At 49.0% G+C, this 19,703-nt stretch overlaps 1 protein-coding gene across 1 annotated transcript in view; it reads left to right on the top strand.

Annotated features, from left to right (window-relative positions):
* The window catches only part of Cnih3 (cornichon family AMPA receptor auxiliary protein 3), a 98,027-nt gene that overhangs the window by 48,924 nt on the left and 29,400 nt on the right, over positions 1 to 19,703 (top strand). The window contains exon 3 of the mRNA XM_005348944.3: positions 3,554 to 3,601. Coding sequence (XP_005349001.1) covers positions 3,554 to 3,601 — 48 coding nt within the window. The remainder of the gene's footprint in view (positions 1 to 3,553; positions 3,602 to 19,703) is intronic.

Here is a 19,703-nt window from a genome sequence, read left to right as displayed (position 1 = left end):
GCATGTCTGTAGGGTGTGCAAGTATCATGTATGAACCTCTTGCTCTGCGGGAGGTTGGACTTCTCATGGAAGGTAAACGGATGGTTGTAGCACCAGGTACAGTCGCACTATCTGGTGGACTTTTCATCTCTCATTCCTGAGTCTTCGGGTCAGCTCAGGCACCAGGGAATCTGGGGCAGTCTGGTTGAGGAACTCTAGGTTCTGCTTCTGGGTCTCAGGTCTGGAACCCCACTCTACTCAACTCCAAAGCCTGTCTTCTGACCACAACTCAAGATGGTTTTGGAAATGACTTGACTTTATATCTAAGCCCTGCTTTGGCATCACAGCCTATGATCCTATAAAGTAAAGCCAAACTCTTTCAAAGTCAGCTATAAAAAGCAAACTGGGTTAGTTGAAAGTACCCTTAAGAACCACTTGAAAGCTTAGTGTACTTCATAAAAGTTGTAATTTTTAAAACCCATTTTATTCTCCTCTACCAGCCTCACCACCCACCTGTGATAACTTGGCTCTGCCAGGCCTGATGATTTTTGCCCAGGGTCTCATGTCTTTCTGGACACTGAGCTTGGCATCAACAGCACACACCTGCTCATCAGTACCCATAGGCTCTCAGACTGGCTTGAAGCCAAGCATGTTCATTTCTCAACGCCAGGAAGTTAGGAGCCTGAGCCCTCCTCCAGCTTGTCTGGAGTTTTTCTGGTAGGATTCCCAAGAAGAATAAGTGGGGAGATCTTCCCAGCCCCTTGTTTCCATCATGTCAGTTCTGTGCCAGGTTGTGGACACCTGGTGAAACCTGGAGATGCTTTTGTGGAGTCTGCTTTTGGCTCATCAGGACAACTCCTTTATTTCGGCACTATGTTAAGACTTGCATACCTGCCGCCCCTTAGGGAGTGTGTGTGTGTGTGTGCATACCTGCTGCTCCTTAGGGAGTGTGTGGTGTGTGTGTGTGTGTGTGTGTGTGTGTGTGTGTGTGTATACCTGCCGCCCCTTAGGGAGTAGGGGGGCTTGCTTCTGGAAAGACAGTGCAGAAAAGCAGTCACTAGGAGCATCCAGAACGACTTGCCAGAAACAGAAATGGGTACCACAGGATGAAGGTATGGACCTCTACCCCTTTCTCTTCCTGTGGTTCTGGGATGGAGCCCAAGCCTTTGCATATTCACAAGACAAATGCTTCACCACTGAACTACGTTCCAGCTCTGTTTATTTTTTGTAAACTCCTATTATGGCAACATTTCTAATTAGTTATCAGATTAATTAAGGAGTGGAGTTCTGTAAAGCCCAGACATGGACAGACTAAAGCCTGAGGTGTCCCTGGGGGAGAGGGATTAAAAACAAAACCGAAAAATCTTGAAAGCTGTAATTAGGCGAACATGTAGACACGTTATGATTCTCCCTGTTGTCGGGACATTATTTCCCAGCAGGGAATGGAATGCTCCAGCCACTTCATTGAGCTGTCGCCAGCCCTCTGGCCTCCTGGAGGCCCCCAGAGGAGAGCAGCATTCAGGCTCTGAGACTTACAGACCTCAGATCTTTGGGCATTCCAGGGAAGTCCTCTACCACTGAGCTACAACCCATGTTCCTTAGATTTAAGATGCTCTAAAACTTCTAGTATTGGTGGAAGTTTTGGTGGACCACTTCCAGGAGCACGGAGGCAGGGGGAGTTCCCTTTCCATCTTCCACCCCCACTAGGAAGTCTCTATCACAGGAGGGTTGGTGTTTTCCTTCAGGGCTCTGACTTGCTGGAGTATGTATAACTCTTGGTTGTGTGTGCATCTGTATAAACTCTCTCACGTGTGTAGCTTGTCTTCCCCGACATGTGGGCAATAGCTCGTCGTGATGTGGCTCCTTCCTCTAGGTTTACGGGCTACACAGAGATCACTGTATTATGATTCAATTAGGGAAACTGAAGTGTCCCAGCCACCTGTCCTCTCCTGATCCACAAGGAAACTCATTATCGTTATGTCTACAGCAGCCAAATTGCTTCGGTAATGAAGCACCAGAGATGCCACAGCTGTGCTCAGCCTGGCTCAGAAATCTTGACAGTTAGAGCAGAGAAAGGAAGCTGGAGCACTTAACATCTGCTGTGGGCAGCGTCCTCTGTTCAGCTTCATAACATCTTCCCCTGGGAATGAGCCAGTCCTTGGAGACAGATGGACTTGACGTCTAGAAAACTCATAGCCCAGGACACAGTTGGTAGCCTGACTCTAGGGGGGCTTGCTTCCTCCAAGTACACTCACATGGAAAAAGTGAAGCAAGGTAGCATCCCCTAATGAAGATACAAGCTTGCTGCTCTTTGAGATCCAGGAAGGTGTCCTGCGCCTGAGATACATAGTAGCATATGGTGCCCACCCTGAATGCAGACCATCTGTGTGTGCATGAAGACTTGAATGCTGGATGGGAAAGAAGAATGCATGCTTTTGCCACGCGTGTTTTTTTTTTAAAAGATAGAGGTATACTATGTGTATACATGTTCATGTGTGTGCCCAAGTGTGCAAGTACATTTGCACATATATGTTGAGGCTAGAGGTTGATGTCATATGTCTTCCTCTGTTTCTCTGCACAGTTTTGTTTGTTTGTTTTGTTTTTGATCTTTTTTTTTCTTTTTGAGACAGAATTTCTCTGTACCTTTGGAGTTTGTCCTGGACTAGCTATTGTAGACCAGGCTGGCCTTGAACTTACAGAGATCCGCCTGCCTCTGCCTCCCAAGTGCTGGGACTAAAGGCTTGTGCCACACTTGTTTTTCCTTTTTAAGGTGGGCTCTGTTATAGGGCTGGAAAGGTGGCTCAGTGGTTAAGGGTCTGTTCTGCTCTTGCAGAGGACCTGAGTTTGGTTCCTAGAGCTCACATAGGTTGTAACTCTAGCTACAGGGGATCTGATGCCCTCTTCTGGGCTCTGTAGATACCTGCACTCATGTGCATACACCCGTACTTTCACACACTCATGCACACACACATCACACAATTAAGTCATCATCATAATAAATGAGAGGGTCTCTCAATGAATCTGGAAGTCTTAGATTTGGCTAGACTGGCTGGTGAGCAAGTCCCAGGGATCCTCTTGTCTGTGCCTCCCTGGCACTGAGATTACAGGTTCATGCCATTACAACTGGCTCATTACATGGGTTCTGGGACCTGAACTCAGGTCCTCAGGCTGCAGTGGACACTACCCCCTGAATCATCTCCCCAGCCCGCCAGCAGAGTTCTTTTAAGAGCAAATTTCTACCAGGTAAGGTGGCTCATGCCTGTAAAGCCAGCACTTGGGAGACTGGCACAGGAGGAGTGTCACAAGTTTGAGGCCAATTGAGGTGACACAGTGAGCTCCAGCATAGCCTGTGCTATAGCCCTGTCTCCAAAAACAACAGCAAAGCAAAACAAAACAATAAAAGAGCAAAAAGCAAGTGGCTCTGATAGGGTAAAGCAAGAGGCTCAGACTCTGCCGGGGAGAGCCGCTGGCCTGTGCTTGGGATGTGTCTTCCTCTGCTGGGGTAGGCTATGCGCTCTCACACTCTCCAGTCACCTTTAACCTCCTGTTTCCTTTCCTTCCTGTGCCTCCTTAGAGGGAGCGACTGAGGAACATCGAACGCATCTGCTTTCTCCTGAGAAAGGTCAGAGGGGTCCTCCAGGTGGATGGAGGGAGGGTCATGGCCTGGCGCGAGGGGACATTGGGTGAATGGCAGCAGGGAGGGCAGGGTGGGAGCAGGCTCAGCTCTTTGGAAACCCTCAGAGGCAAATAGGAACTAATTGCAGGAAGTTGTTCAGCTGGTGTCAGCAAGACACTGGCCCTGTCGGGGGCTCTCTGGTTGCAGTTGTAGGGTGTCCCTTTTCCGTATGATGGTGGCTGACATTTAAAGCTCCTGGCACCCCCCAGTCTTTGTTCCTGTCTGTGCTGGGCTCTGGATTTTAATGGCACCTCCTGACATAAGGAAGATTTTAACTAGACACTGGGTGTCTTGAGGTTCAAACCTGTCACTCAGCTTTGCAGTCTGGCCTTTGGCAGGATCACTGAGTGCGGTGGAGGGGTAGGCCAGGAATGTGCTGTCAAAGGGGGACAGTAGACCACAGCTGTCCCAAGCTTCTTCTGGAAGCACGCGTGTGCACATGCCACCCAGACTGGGCGTTTGGCATTGTTCAGTTCCGCCCTCCTCCAGTCAGGAAAGTCAGTCAGCAAAGCTTAGAGAAGAGGGGCTCATGGGTGAAGTAACCAAGGTCCATGGCCTTGAGCCAATGGCTGTCCCCAACCTCAGTACAGAGTGGAGGGTAACTGGCCACAGGGAAGCCATCATCTGCCCAAATACAGCCTTTTGCAAAACGAAGAGCCCTACCAACACTAGCACTAGTTGAAGACTTTTACAAAGTTGTGAAGTTCTTCTCCATCTTTTGTTGGAGGGAGCCGAATCTAGAAGCCCATCATTTCTCTAGCTAATAACTTGCCCTTTAATGTTAGCTAAGAAACCCAGTATGTTAGAATCCTGCCTCTTATTTGTCTCAGCAGGGATGCATGCTCAGATAAGAGCATGCATTTGGAAATACTAGTGATCCAAGGAATAAAGAATGATTAAGAAAATAGCATATAATTTGCATTAAAAATGTGCAAATTACTTCCTAGATAATATCACAGACACCAGCAGCAGACTCCAGCCATCAGCTCTCTCACAGTGTCCTCTGCTGTGCTCGTTAAGATAATGCCTAAGTGACACAGGCCTGAGGGAGACAGGCGCCCTCCCATCCTGAGTGCATCACCCCATGTTCTCTATCACATGATCACTTCCAGTCACATCCCTTGCCTTGCTCAACCTTCTGCTGCCTGGCTGCAGACTGACCACAGGAGACAATGGCCACCCGTTGCCCCATCGAGGTCCTGCTGCCTACAGTCTTATACTCTAGGCATTTCCAAGGTCAGAGCAAGGATGTGATGCAAGCTATCCATGGCTTAGCTTTGACATAGGCAAATCTGCATGTGGTTTGCATCTGCCCCGCTAAGCAGCAGAGGAAAGTGGTTTACGTGGAAAATACTGTATTCCAAGTGCCTTTTCCTTGCTCCTTCCTTTCTCGCTGCTGCCTCCAATGCTAGTTAGACACAACTGCTGCTCGCTGCAGTGGGCAACACCAGGGAAGACAGCCCAAGCTAGCTAGTCATCAGAGAGCTGATGGACTCAGGTGCAGTAGCTATGCAAGATCATTCCCCTGCGGCCTCATGGTTCTCTGGTTCCATGGAGTGGCCAGCACTATGGGGCTAGCAAGGCAGGTACCAGTCAAGTGCCCACCATGTTATTCCTTTCAGGTGTCTCCCTTTTGCTCCACCCTCTTGCCCCAAGCCTGGCTTTTGGCTTAAGATGCTACTGTGTATCCTTTGCTATTGTGTCTGCCTGCCCTGGGTACCCAAGACCATTTTCATTAATGTCAACAGAACACAGTTTCTTTCTGGGTGCAGTTTGAATTGTTGAGACTTCTGCACCTAGCCTTTGGGAATCTTCTTTAGCTTAACTTGGTAACTTTATAGGCTATTCCCACAGATGTGTGCAAGTGTTCTAGGCATGAGGTCTAATTCTGCTACTGGAATGTTTGGAAAGGTCGGAGATGTTGAGTTGACTATTGGATATGGTGACAGTGAATGTTTGGAAAGGTCAGAGATGTTGAATTGACCATCGGATATGGTGACAGTGAATGCTTGGGAAGGTTGGGTGATGTTGAGTTGACAGTCAGATATGGTGACAATGACTGAAAGGTGGTATGCAGCCTATTGAAGACGTTCACTCTGTGTTTACTAGGTGAATGAATAATAGATAGTTTGTCCCTCTCGTTAGGAGTGCTGCCACAGTCTTCATTTGGGGATGCCAGGACAGTACCAACTATCTATGATGTACTGCTCTTGCCCCTTAAAGATGGCATTTACTTATTCTCTCTCTCTCTCTCTCTCTCTCTCTCTCTCTCTCTCTCTCTCTGTGTCTATGTGACAGGGTGACAGGGTCTCATGATGGAGCTTAGGCTAGTCTTGAGCTCACAATGTAGCAAAGGCTGGCCTTGAACTCCTCATCCTCCTGCCTCCACATTCATATTACTAGTGCTGGGATTACAGGTGTGTGCCACAATGCCCATTGCTAATGACATACTTCCTCCATCAGGGACACACCTTTTAATCCTTCTAATCCTTTCAAATAGCGCCACTCCTTGGTAACTAAGCATTCAAATATATGAGCCTCTGGGGCGGGGGATTCCTATTCAGACTACCACAGTGACATGCAAACATCACCTCCCAATCCTGTCCCTACCATTAACATTTCTGTGACCTGTGGGGTATGACCCAGGATGACCCTCTTTTCTTTCAGGAGGGTGACATTGAGTATTGAATGTCATGAGTATTGTATTGTGCCTCAGGCATGCAAGGCAAGTGTTCTACCACTAAGTTACATCCCCAGGCCTCAGAGTGACTTGTAAGTAAGAGAACAATAGCACTTCATCCTCATGGCGTTATCCTGAGGATTCGTTAGATAACACACACATGCAGTTCACATGTACTTAACACTACTAAATGTCATTGTTAGTGACCTGCCCTTCATTCCTCCTAAAATCCTATGGCATCTCCATGGGCACACAGGCTGAGATGAGGCTTTGCCTGATGACATTCTCCCATCATCTTAGGTAAGTAACGTTCAATGTTTTGGAGACAAGGTTGTGAACAAAAGTGGTACAGCCTGGGCCGCTCCCTGCTATTTGTTCATGTTTCAAACAGGCTACATCCAGATTCCCAAGCTGCGAGCCCATGCTAGGGATAGCGTGACGGCCCTGTGGATCTAGTTAGCATCACCACCTTCTGGGAATTGTACCTTCCAAGAAATTCCTTGGAACCAGCTTCCCAAACAGCTCACAATGGATGAGTCTCCGCGCTGATCACTGCTGAGCCACCTCCTCGGCCTTCTTGCAAGAAAGGAAAGGGGTGCAAAGTGGCTCCATTTTTAGCTCTAGAATTATCGGAAAATGTGTTTCTCGGGTAGTTGTCTGAACTGCAGGGTGCTGGTGCTGACTTTGAGTGTGATTCATGTTTTGTGGGTGCTCGTGCAACTCTCTCCACCCGGCGTGTGATAGTAGGCTCCATGGGCTGTGACACACTCTGTTTGGGAGAGACATCGTGGAAGGTTTGGTGGCTGTTCCCAGGTACACATAGGCTTCTTGTGGCAGGCAGACTTGGGAGGGGCAGCCTGCTGCACCTGTGAGTTCAGAGTGGTCTCAGGGAAGAGCTTAAGTGGGAACCAAAGAGTTGGGATGAGAATAAAGAGGAACTTGCTTTATCGGCAGCGATCCCCAGGCCTCGGATTTGGTAGTCCTGAGGTTCCTTTGGCTGGTCGAAGAGCCAAGGCCACGATAATTGTGTGTTTGGCTGATCTTGCCCAAGGTGAGGGATTTAACTGCTTAGTTTGGGACATCTCTCTGGGATCCTTCTTCATGTCCTAGTTTCTCCAAGAGTGTGTCTGGTTCCACGGCAGGTTTTCTGGTGTTAGTGGATGGAATCAGCTCTTGTGTGTAGACAACTTCAGTTTCCTCTTGAGGATTCTCACTGAGATGGATAGGAGTGGGCGGGGCTTGTGGAGGTAGTGGAGCTGATTCCAGGGGGATAATTGGGAGAGATGGGTGTTCTGGGTTCAACACTGGGGCAATCACAGAGACAGTGAGAATACAGGTACTCCCCCAAATGCTCCCCGTCCCAAGCTTCCCAGATGGCACCTCTGTCACAGGGAAGAGCCCAGGTATGAAACAAAGCTGCCAGTATCAGTTGAATCTTTTGTAGAAACTCCATGATGTGACTTCAGTGGAAGTCACTTCTGTTAAATGAGAAGGCCCTGAAGTCTCAATTTGCCACACACGTGGATGCACAAACACTTATACACTGTGTCCCAGGGCTGACTTCAAAGTCTTCAGGGTCCAGTGAAAAATGACAATATAAGACTTCATGTAAAAAAAATGAGAATTTCAAGAATTAGATAACAGAACATTCAAACAAAGAGGTTCTTTTCTGAGCCCAGTGTCCTGTGCCACCACATGGGCCACATGTCCCTGCAGTGGGCTCCACCTGTGTCCATGGTTTATAATTCTTTCTGTTATGATAGAATATGTCTTCTCTCTGTTGAAGATGGGCTTTATCACAGGACCAGATTTGTGCACGGGGATATGGCTAGATGTTTGCACATATTGAGGCTAAGAGAGTTGCTGGGAAATACCCTCTCCCTCTGTAAGTTCTGATGCCTCCAAGGCCAGCCCAGTGTGTGAGGAGACTGTGACCCCGAGGAAGTCACCTGAGCTGTCTGTCATTCAGAGCCAAGCCTACTAGGTCCCACACACTTACCTACCTATTAGATGCAGGAGCAAATGTAAATTACTCTTGTTTTGCCACCTGAATTTTAGAATGATTTATTGTATAATACTATTGTGGCAATAGCTGTATTAGTCAGCTTTCTGTTGCTGTAATGAAACACCTGAGGCAGTTCACGCATAAAGAGGTGACGGTTATTTTGGCTCACACTTTCTGGAGGCTCCAGTCAGGTGGCCTCATGTAACCTTTAGCATCATGGTTATTGCATCATGGTAGCACTACATGGCCGGGAGAACTGCTCACCTCATGAACTATGAAACCAAGAGGAAGAAGAGGAGGCTGGGTTCCCTCAGCTCTTTTTGAGGAGCATCCCCAGTGACCTGAGAGCCTCCCCCTGAGCTCTGTCTCTTAGGAGCTCCACCACCTCCAATGGCACCACTCAGATGACAGGCGGGCCCTTCAGGGATAGTGAGGATCCACATGAGAGCACTGACCAGTGGACACCATGTGTATGTGTCCTTTGTAGTGGGGAAATCTTTTCATTGCTTACTATATTGCTGTTGTTGTTATCTGAGTATGATGTGTATGTGGGCATGCCATAGCACACATGTGGGGTCCAGAGCATGCCATAGCACACACGTGGGATCCAGAGCATGCCATAGCACACACGTGGGATCCAGAGCATGCCATAGCACACACGTGGGATCCAGAGCATGCCATAGCACACATGTGGGGTCCAGAGGACAGCTTTGGGGTGTCATTCTTTCCTTTCCCCTTCATATTGTTTTGGGGCTTGATCTCAGGTCATCAGATTTGTGTGACAAGTTCTTTACCCTCTGAGCAATTTCACCATCCCAAAATTAATTTCTTTCTTTCCTTCCTTCCTTCCTTCCTTCCTTTCTTTTTTTCTTATCTTTCTTTCTTTCTTATCTTTCTTTTGAAAGTGGTTCTTTTCTGTGCCAGAGTTCTAATTTGCTAATTCTACAAAGTTTCAGATAGAGGGTTTCAAAGTCCATCTAATTTCTCTTCCTAAAGGCAGTGGCTAAACACTCAGTGAGATCACAAGCCAGAACCCTGAGAAAGACCCACGTTGTTTTGGTGCATAATACCTGCTGTGCACTGACTAGTCGGGAGAATGGAGAGGATGCGACCCCCTCTGATCAGGGACTCTCTCTGCTACAGGGGCTGCCTTGGCTTCAAGGTTTTTTAGCTATCAATGCTATCTTCTTGCAGGGCCCTAGGGTGTGGTAGGCTGGGGTCTAGATATTTTAATTGTGGACATAATGCAGTAACAGGGACACAATAAACTCAGAGGCTATTGTGTGGAATGTCTCAGATTTCCAGACCAGAAATACCCATGGCTTGGGGACTTCTAAGGTAGAACAATAGCATAGTTACTCTGTCTTTGAATCCCCAGGGCAACCCTGCGAAGTAGGCACTATGGCCCCACTGGGCAGATAGAGAGATTGAGGCCTATGGGTCTCATAGTCCCTAAGTGAAACCAAAAGGCAAGTCCATTTGAACAGCCTCCATAGTTTGAACCTCTACACTGTAGGGCAAAGTCATTAATTTGCTTCAAAATGTAGCCCATAAGGGCCACCTCTACAGTAATACAGCTCATCTATTCTAAAGAGAAGATGCCAATCCTGAGAGCCAACAGGGCCTGAGGGATCCTTCCTAATACCATTTAACTTCGCGGTGGGGTAGTTCACCCTGAAGGGAATGCTTGAAGAAAAGTAAAAATATCTTGGAACAAAACCTGCAAGTAGTGCCGACACCATGTCTCATGAATAATTCATCTTCAGGGACTCTCTGTGGCAAACTCCTTGTGAGTCAGAGGGAGAGACAGAACATTTTACTCACCATGTAAATAGTGCTGTCATGAGGTCCCTGAACCAGAAGCTGGAGGCACAAGGAATGGGCCTGTCCTTACCTCACTCCTGCTAGAGAGCTGCAGGGTTACACAAGGGCCCGATAGCCATGTCCATGACAAATGTGTTGACACTGGCTTTTCAGTGGACTCTAGGCAGCTGCCTAATGCTTACAGATCGGTTCTCCATGGCCATCATCATGAAGAACCAAGCCAGTATACTGTGGCTGCCATTTGTATTGCTCATGACTCCATGGGGCATGTGCTGGCCTCTGTGGCCTTGGTGGGGCATGGCAGGGAGGGAGCATTTGTCTTCATGAGGCTTCTGGCAGCTCACAGGTCATTCACTCCTCATTGTCTGTCACCCCTGGAATGGTTGGCTCTGCTCCACATCTCATCTCCCCATAACTACCAGGGTTCTTCCTCGCGATGGCATTCTATTTCCTGGATCGCATCTTGGGGCCAAGTCAAGGACAGACTTGGAGGGACAAAAATCACAGGGCAAAGGGTCAGTGCTCTCCAATGATCCCTTGGTGCCCTTATGTGGAAATCGTATGCTGGTATAGGCCTGGAAGGAGCAAATGCCTGAGTCTGTTGTCTCTATTGTTAGTGCAACTGGAGGTTTCCAAAGTCCCCAGTGGAGACATTTTGACACACATCTTTCCGGATGAACTGCATGCAGAAAGTTTTCCTCCAGTAGGTCTTGAGAGGGTCCCGCTGCCTGCATTCTTTTCAGAGCCCTCTGGGTGTCCAGAGTAGAGAGGCATGGTGGGGGATACCTGGTGATTAGAATGGAGGGAGTCACCAAGGTAGTACCTGGGGCACGTGGGGAAGGTTATTGAAGAATAAGGGACAGAGAGAACATCACCAGCCTAGAGAAGCAGATAGTCAACAGGTGTGGCTCACTGCCGACTCCCACCAAAACGGTCTAGGATGAGGAAGAGTCCCGTGCTCAGCTGGGTCAGGTGTCTCCAAGCCTGCTCTGTCTTGGCTGTGTATGGACAGAACGTCTTCCTCGCTCAACAGACACTTGCACTGCAGACTTCATGCAGGGAAGGAGTCTAGCAGCTCCCAAAGACTGGGGGGGGGGGGCGGTCAGTGACCTTAGGATGCCTCACTGAGGGTAGTCACAGCCCCTGACTGTGCCTTGACACATATAGTACATCGCTAAACAGAGAGATCTCTGCTCCACCTGTGATGCTTAATTGTATATATCAACTAGGCTAGACCATGGTGCCCAGTTGGTGGTCCTACATGATCGTGGATGTTTCTGCGAGGCTAGATTTTGGGTGGGATTCACCTTGAAGTGAGAAAACTTGAGAAAAGCTGATTGCTTTTGGTCTTAATTTATTTTCTGTTGCTATAACAGAATACTAGAGACTGGATACTTCATAGAGAACAGGAGCATTTGAGCTCATGATTATGGAGGTTATGAAATCCAGGAGCTGAGCAAACATATGTAGAAGAGTCTTGCTTTATAATAACCCACTCTCTGGGTCACTAATCCAGTCCTGGAGGTTCTATAGCAGTTCATGAGGACTGAAGCCCACGATCCTTAAATGTCCCAGACCTATGACTATGTGTGCCAATTCTGTAAAGTCAGCCCTTTCTCTTCCTGTTTATCTTCATATATGCCATTCATGCAAGAGCTTGCGCGTGCGCGCGTGTGCACACACGCTCACACACACACACACACACACACACACACACACACACACACACACACACACACATCCACATCTGCACAGGTTTCCAAGGAAAGTCCTAGTACTTTCGCTAATCCTGGCAAGTCAGGTCGACTAGGTATGTTGAAGGGCATTCTTTGACCTGTGCTGAATCTTCAGAGTGACTGACATATTGGCTAAGTCTCTGCTCACTGAAGCAAGCCACCTGGTTGGCACATTTGCCTCCAGAGTCCCTACTCCTCCCATACCCAGCTGTTTCATGAGTGTCCCTCCAGGGGAGCTGTTATTTCCCAAACCTTTATGGTACTTCCTTCCTCTACCCTAGTTCCAGGCTTTGGGGACCAATGAAAATAACTATGCTCAATCAAGTGCCTTAATCAGGAAGGAGTCAGCTGACCAGTGTGTCGCCGTCATGAGGAAGCAGATCCCTTCAGGCTGGCCCACCGACTGTGAAGATTTACAGACTCTTGCTCCCTGTGCTGTGAGAATCACTACATCACTGACCAGTCTGCTAGAAATAATTGGGGTTTTGTAATAGCTTATCTTTCTCATTAGTGTGCAGAGGAACTCCAGGTATTTACTGCAGGACACGTGGGACATGGAGACATAGATGGGGTGTAAAGGACCCAATATAGCTGGACCTGGGACATAGTGGACTTCATTCTGAAGGGAGCCCATCCAGGCCCCCGGAGTCCTCTGCCGGAGACGATTAAGGACCTGGATTCCTCCCAGCTCTTGGTTTCTGCAATGATGTTTCCTTGCCCATGTGGCCCGGGAGTGGGGGTGTCTCTCCATGACCTTCTTCAAGCAGCAGGATGGAGAGAAGAAGCGAGGTGGGCCATTTCCTTCAAGGACACAGCACAGAAGTTAGCACTTTGCTTCTCCTTGATTCATTGGCCACATCGTCTTTATTTGGGGAGACTGCATTCTTAGCAGAAATGGGGAGTGGGTATTGGGAGATAGCTTCTGGCCTCAGTCTCGGGGTGGGGGGCTTTCCCTTCACAGCTGCTGAGGAGCTGCAAGGGCGGTGGGCAGGTGAGATAAAGTGCCACAGGTTGAGAAAAGTTGGAGGGTACCAGATGGAATCTGGGCCTGGGGGAGTGGGAAGGAGGGAGCCAATAGGGCCCAGAGATGGTCCTGATGGAGCTAGTGAGCACCAGGCTGGATTTCTCCGTCCAGGTGTAATTCATCCAGAGCCTACCCAGTTTATGGTCCTAAACTGTGTACTGAGGTTGATAAGTGCACGTGGGGCCCCGTGTGTGTGTGTGTGTGTGTGTGTGTGTGTGTGTGTGTGTAAGGGAGGAGTGCTGTTGTGAAGACCTGTTTAAGCTAGCCAAAAGAGAGCTCACTTTTTTTTTTTCATCCCTTCCCAGAGTCCCTCAAAGCCTTGATCACACAAAACCTTATATCATGGTGCCTTGCACATGTATTTTACACACTTACATCCTTCAATGCAATGCATCCATCTTTCTGCACCTCCTGCAGCGCCCAGCAGGGATTCTGTTTATGTTAATTAGCTGAATGGATTAGTTAATTCTCTGAATGGGTAGGTAGGGCAGCCACAGCACACTGCCACGATAACGATTTCCATAATTCATGAGGCAAAGAGCTCACCAGGAAGCATGAGAGTGAGACCTGTGGTGGAGCCCAAAGAGTCCCAGGGCAGGTTAGACATGCTTTGTTAGGAGAGCATCTCCCGCCGCCCAGTGGGTGAGCATTGTAAGGGATGCTTTGGTACTCTGGCATCCCACCTCGCCTATACTCAAATGGACCAGGAAGCTCAAGAAAATAGGCTGCCGTGTCCGCTCCATGGTTTCTGGTTTAGTTGGTCCGGAGCCCAGCTTAAGCCTTGGGTTGTTAGCAGCTTTCTGGGTGACTCTAATGGGCAGTCAGGCTGTGAGCCCCTGAATTGGGAGGGAAGCCATGCTTTGGCAATGCAGGTGGGCAGACATTTCCACTCCCCGGGTCCCCAGGTATGATTTAGAGAGCCACAATTTTCTAAATGGCACTAGAACAAAAGCAATAGTTTGCCAACGGGTGCCCAAGTAGATTGACGGCATTGGGCTCCTAACTTCCAAGTGACGGCAGCCCCACAGGATGACTCATCTCAAATAGTCTGGGGACAACTTGTTTTTTTTTTCTTCTCGGTACAAACTTTGTTTGTAGATGTTCCCCTTTCCAAGATGTGGCAAGAGTTAAACATTCTGCTTTTCAACTCCTGAAATGCTCACCCTTCTAGGCCCTCATTCCAGCCCTTTTCCAAATCGCTGAAGGAGCAGGAAACATTTATGAGCTGTGTTTCTAGGTCACAAAATGGGCCAGCGTAACCAAATCTAATGACCTCTTGTTCTCAGTAGCACTGTCTCCCCAACGTAAACCCAGCAGCATTTCTACCTAGGCAGGGGCAACAGGGAGCCCATGGCTACAGATGGAAAGTCCCCGGGGGTCTCCCAGCTTGAGGAAGCTGACTGGCTCGCTCCAGGTGTGTCTTTTCCCCAGGGAGAAGCCACATCTCTGAGCTGCCATGCTGGCTCCCTTTGCAACTTCTGTGCGGCTTGGGATCTTGAAGCAATTCGAATCCTTGGTCCTCCTCCAGCTCCCAGTTTCATTGGCTCTCATCCCTAAGCTGTCTCTACGGCACAGACAATTATACAACACAGGGAGTTTTGTTTGACTGGGATAAAACTCTGCAGTAGACTAGGAAAATGCCCTGGATAAGTTAAATGTGAAATACCAATGCAAAATGCCATTATTACAAGGGGACAAAAAAAACCCCCACACGGTCTCCTTTCTGTATCTGCCAAGCGGTCAAAGCAGTGATGAAATTCTGGACAATGTGCGGCAATTACAGCACAGAGAGGTAGGCGGGGAGCACACAGCAAGCACAACTTCCCTGTGATAGCCTTTTCACGGTGACATCTCTGCCACTGCGATCCGGTGCACCAACGGAAGGTAGTGCCAGCACCACAGTGTCCTGGTGGGAACCAAATAAAAGAGCCGGTCAGGATAGTTCCTGCTATGGGGACACAGTTCCAGTCCTCTCAGTGGGATGCACATGAGATGGCATCTGGGAGACTCTGCAAGATCCTTTAATAGTGGCCATTGTGGTACCGCATGGGGGTTCCGACTGCGGCCATGCCAGCTGCTTACAGAATGCCAAGAGCAAGGGACACTAAGGTGTTTACAGCTACTGATGAAGGATTTCAAACATAGATATTCCAGGCCTTGGTGTGGAAGGAGGCCAGAAGGTATAAAGTGGGTCAGTGTTGTAGTTAGGCATTGTGTTGTGGCCAAAGTTACCCGACAGAAACCACATAAGGGAGGAGAGATTAATTTTGTTCGTGGTTCCAGAGGCTTCAGTCCATCGTGGCCGGGAGGACATGGCAAAGCAGCTCTCATCATGGTGGCTAGGAAGTCAGGGCGAGTCCCAGCAGAAAATGGTCAAGAGTAATGTGTAACCTCTAAGGACACGCCCTTCGCGGCCCCGCTTTCTCCAACCAGCCTTCCTTTCCACAGCCCTACCAGCTCGCCAGTCTCCCCTCATTGTGTATTGGTCAGTAGTCTAGCTGATTCGATGTGAGCCCTCACGACACATGGGCTTCTGGAATCACCCTTGTAGGCCTAGCCGGGAGCCTCCCTTACTACTCCTTTAGGTGTCTTTCGGTCCAATCAAGATGAAAATCAAAATTAGCCCTCACAGTCGGTGAGCAAAGAAGACGTACAGTGCTCACTGTCTGATGCAGCACACGGCCAGTATGGCTTTAGCCTCTGCGTGACTGACTGACTGACTGACTGACTGACTGACTGACTGACAAAGGAAACAAACTCAGTGGTAACCAGACCAGATCTGCTGTCGTTTTCTTTCCTCGTTTGCTCCGTGAGGTAGAGATTGGGAACTGGGGCTCATGGGCTTTCCTGGGTCCTTTAGTGAGTGGTCACTGGATATCTGTTCAGACTTGCCCTGGCTTCCCAACCTCAGCAGACCTTAGTTTACACACACAGATTAAAGACAATATATTACATTTTGGAGACACTTCCTCACCTTCCAGTGTTGCAAGGCGTGCTTGGTGCCCTTCACATTTTTTTGTCCACGGGATACACCATTAGCCACAGGCCCCTGTGGCCTTCTCTCCCCTGTGTGGCCATACCCCTCAGCTGACTCCTGTCCTCAATGTCCAACCTAGGCTATGGGACTTTGAACCAAGGAGTCCCTTCAGTTCTAAGGGACGGTTGGGAAATTGGTGGCTAGGGAGAAAGCCTTCTGAGGGTACAATGGTCCTTACCTGCCCCCTCAGGAACTAGAGGAGTCAGCCAGGGCTACCATGGTGCATTAGACATGTACTGTCTCTCAGTACTGGAGCCAATAAGCATCCGGCCAGGGTAACTGAAAGTTGGTTCCTCTGGAGGGCCCTCTCCTGGGCCTGCAGATGGCTCCCCACTTCCCGTGTCTTGTGGTGGCCTCTTCATTGTGTGCACTGTGTCCTAAAACCCCCTTCTTATGATGCTTACAACCATGCTAGGCTAAGGCCCATGTTAGTGATGTCATAACTTTAACTCCTCTCTAAAGACCCTGTCAGCAAATGCTTATCACAATAGGACCTCAACATGAGTTTGGGAAGGGTAGTGAATAGTCAACCCATAACACGTCAGGGAAGAGATGTATGAAAACAAGCAACCCTCGATGAGAGGGCAAGCGATTGGTTGTATCCCTTGGTGACTAGCCGGTAGCGAGTCCCCGGGCTTTGCTTTTCTAGTATTTGCCCATCATCAAGGGGGAGATCTGGAAAAAGAAGAAGCGGTCTTATCTTTGTCCGAATGAAAAGTCAACTTACTGTGAGCAGAACTTGTGACGTAAACGAGTTGTCTCAAAGGGACCTGGCCTCATCCCTCCAGGTAGCCATGCTTCCCACAGGAAGCAGAGTTCAGAGCTGTCACCGAAGCCTCGACTATGAATCATGCACATAGGGCATGGGTCCTTTATCTTTCTAATTAGCTCTCGTTCCTGCCTGCCCAGAAGATACGGGCCAGAAGCTGATCTATATAAATGATGCTCACACCCTATAGACATGATTGCTGAGCGGGGCTGGAGTTGTGTGATTACCCTATTTTTGTTTATAGAACACTCCTTCCCAGGAGACCCAGGCGTGTTCCTGGCCAGAAGCTGTCACTTGGTAGAAAGCCAGCTTGAGCCATTCTGGGGCTGAAGGAGATAATAAGGATGTCAGACCACTTATGGTCCTCTGCAGGCTGTGCCAAGAGGTAGTTACAGGCACCAGCTTCAGGGAGGCCAGTGTGAGCTCGTTGCTCTCTGCTTAGTCTACAGAGGATACATAGCTTGTTTCCTTTGCTGGAGGAATTGAGGTTGCCCAGATGTGAAAGATGAGCCCATACTGGCTGTCTTGGCCTATGCGTTCTGTTGTAATAAACCACTACAGCCTGGGTGGTGTCTACGTTCACATTTCTGGGGCTGAAGAGTCTAAAATCCAGGGATCAGTAGATTGAGAACCTGATGAGAGTGGGCTTCACGGTCCACAGGGAGCTGTCTTCTTGATGTGTCTTCATCGTGGAAAAAAATGTGCTGGTTGTGGAATGTCCAGTCGTAACGTCTCCACTTTCTTTAGCTCAGCTAATCCTAATCATTTCTCAAAAACCCACCATCCAGCACCACTGCACTGGGGCGGTGTCTTCAGCATGTGACCAGGGGGAGAAGTAGGACAAGCCGTCACCACGCCACTGTGGCTCAAGTGATGTTTTCCTCGTGGTGGCTTTCACTAAGTTATCCTGTCTTCTATCTGTCCTGCAGGCATTGTCTACTGTGTATAGCTGGACTGTCTAACCTGAGGCAACAATTCTGACGTGTGGGTTCCTCTTTATGAAAGAGGAAAGATCACTTAGGTCTACACAATAGCCCATAGTGAACACTCTTTAGTCTTTTCCATATTTCTGCTTCTGGTTTTATTTGTTGTCAATAACCGAACCATAATTTGTGAGCTTCTATCAGAAGGGAGACTGGAAGGCCAGGTAATATGGATATGTACTTCAAACAAATCCTGCCAGGAAGCACTCTGTATCCTACTCAGTGGTGGCAGAGGGCTTCTGGGAGCTGGACATGATGGTGTTTAATCCCCCTGTGCTGAGCTGAACTGAACAAGTGCTTAAAGCCCTGCACTTGGCAGGCAGAGGCAGATGGATCTCTGTGAGTTCCAGGATAGCAGAGTGACACAGTGATACCCTGTCTCAATGCCCCAAGCTCCCCTAAGAGGGTATCTGTTTCTCTAGGCCAGTATTGCCTTGACTCAGTGGCCTTGGGGACCCTCGGGCCAGCTTGTCCCAAAGGGACCCATCATCTGCTCCCTAGGGAGATGCACAGCTCAGCAGTCAGGATTGTAGCCAGCATTTCTGAACCTCAGGGACACAGTGGAAACCCCTAGGGGTTTTAATCCCAGGGCTCCAAACGACTCCAATCCAAAAAGTTGCACTTCATTTTCCCAGGCTGAGCTCAGACTGCAGTGTTTTCTAAAGACTCCCTGGGGGCTGCTTGTCCTGCCTGGGTGGGAACTGTGCCAACATGGACCTCAGTCCTTTTCCTCCCTCTCTCCCTTGCTCCCTCCCTCCTCCCTAGCCCCAGCCTGTTCTGGAAATCAGCAAAAACTTGACTGCACAGCTTCTTCTCAGCAAGCAGCCTTTCCCCGCGCTGTTCTGGGCCTGTAGAAACAACCCTGTCAGGGTTGGCTTTTAATTTCCGCTCCCAAACCTCTTCACAGAACTGAGAACTCGGGCCTGAACGCATCATTTTGAGATGCTGCCAGCTGGCTCTGAGGAGCAGATTGGCAGAGTTGGACCCCCACTCCCTAACCTGAGGGCCCCCGACTGTACCAGGTCAGCACCTCTGCTTGTTGGAGGGGCAGGAGATTTTTATGAGACAATGATCTAGTGTCCACACATCCCATTTGGCTGTGCACTTGGGAGGGGAGAGGGCTCACCAAGGTTAAGCATGCTAGCCGCCCAGATGAACCACACCGGGAAGTATGTTAATGAGTGTAAATTATGAGGCTGGCCTAGCAGAGGGCCTCCGACCTTGCAGTATATTTGGGTCATCTGGGGGAAAATAAAAAAATCAAAAATCCTGATGACCAAAATTTTACCCAAACCCACAAAGTCAAAATTTCTGAGGATGGGACCCAGCATGAATAATTTTAAAGCTCTCCAAATGATTGCCGTGTGCAGCCATGTTTGCAGAACAACACCCCAGAGGGCCCCTGGCTCTCACGTCTTATCACGGTTACTAACTATGTAGGCCTGGCAGTGGCTGCACCAAGTCGTTCCCTGAGTTCCTCTGTGCCTACCCAGCTTTGAGCTTAGAATCATTTCTGAAGCAATTTGTGCTCTGAAAGATGGGGATTACTGCCTTTTTATTTTATTCGGAGGCAAAAAAATATAGTCTCATTATTTTATACATAGAATTGTTCCCTGGTTCTTTAGGACCCCAGTATTATGTGGCCAGCTAACCCCGCACACAGTGAGGGTTTAAGCAGAACAGGTGAGTGCCTGCATGGGTGCTCCCCTCAGCTCACCTGGGTGCTGCTCTGGGCTTGCCCACATCAGCCCCCAACACATGCTAGTCAGAGCGAAGAAAGGGTGGCGATAGATGACAGGGTGCCATTGAGGTTGTGGAGAAGGCCACTGTCCATGGATTGGCCACTGTCCACAACTCCTGTGCTTTCCAGGGTTTCCTGAAGTGGGGTGAGGGCTTGGACTGCTAGTCAGAAGGCAGTCAGATGGGCCACACCTAGAGTGCTCAATGGGTAGAAAGGGGCAAGGTGGCAGATGGAAAGGTGGATGCTGGT

Source organism: Microtus ochrogaster, chromosome 6 (genome assembly GCF_000317375.1).
Source record: "Microtus ochrogaster isolate Prairie Vole_2 chromosome 6, MicOch1.0, whole genome shotgun sequence".
In the NCBI taxonomy this organism is placed as follows: Eukaryota; Metazoa; Chordata; class Mammalia; order Rodentia; family Cricetidae; genus Microtus; species Microtus ochrogaster.
Note: the sequence above shows the minus strand (reverse complement) of the source record. Positions and strands in the feature narration are given on the sequence as shown.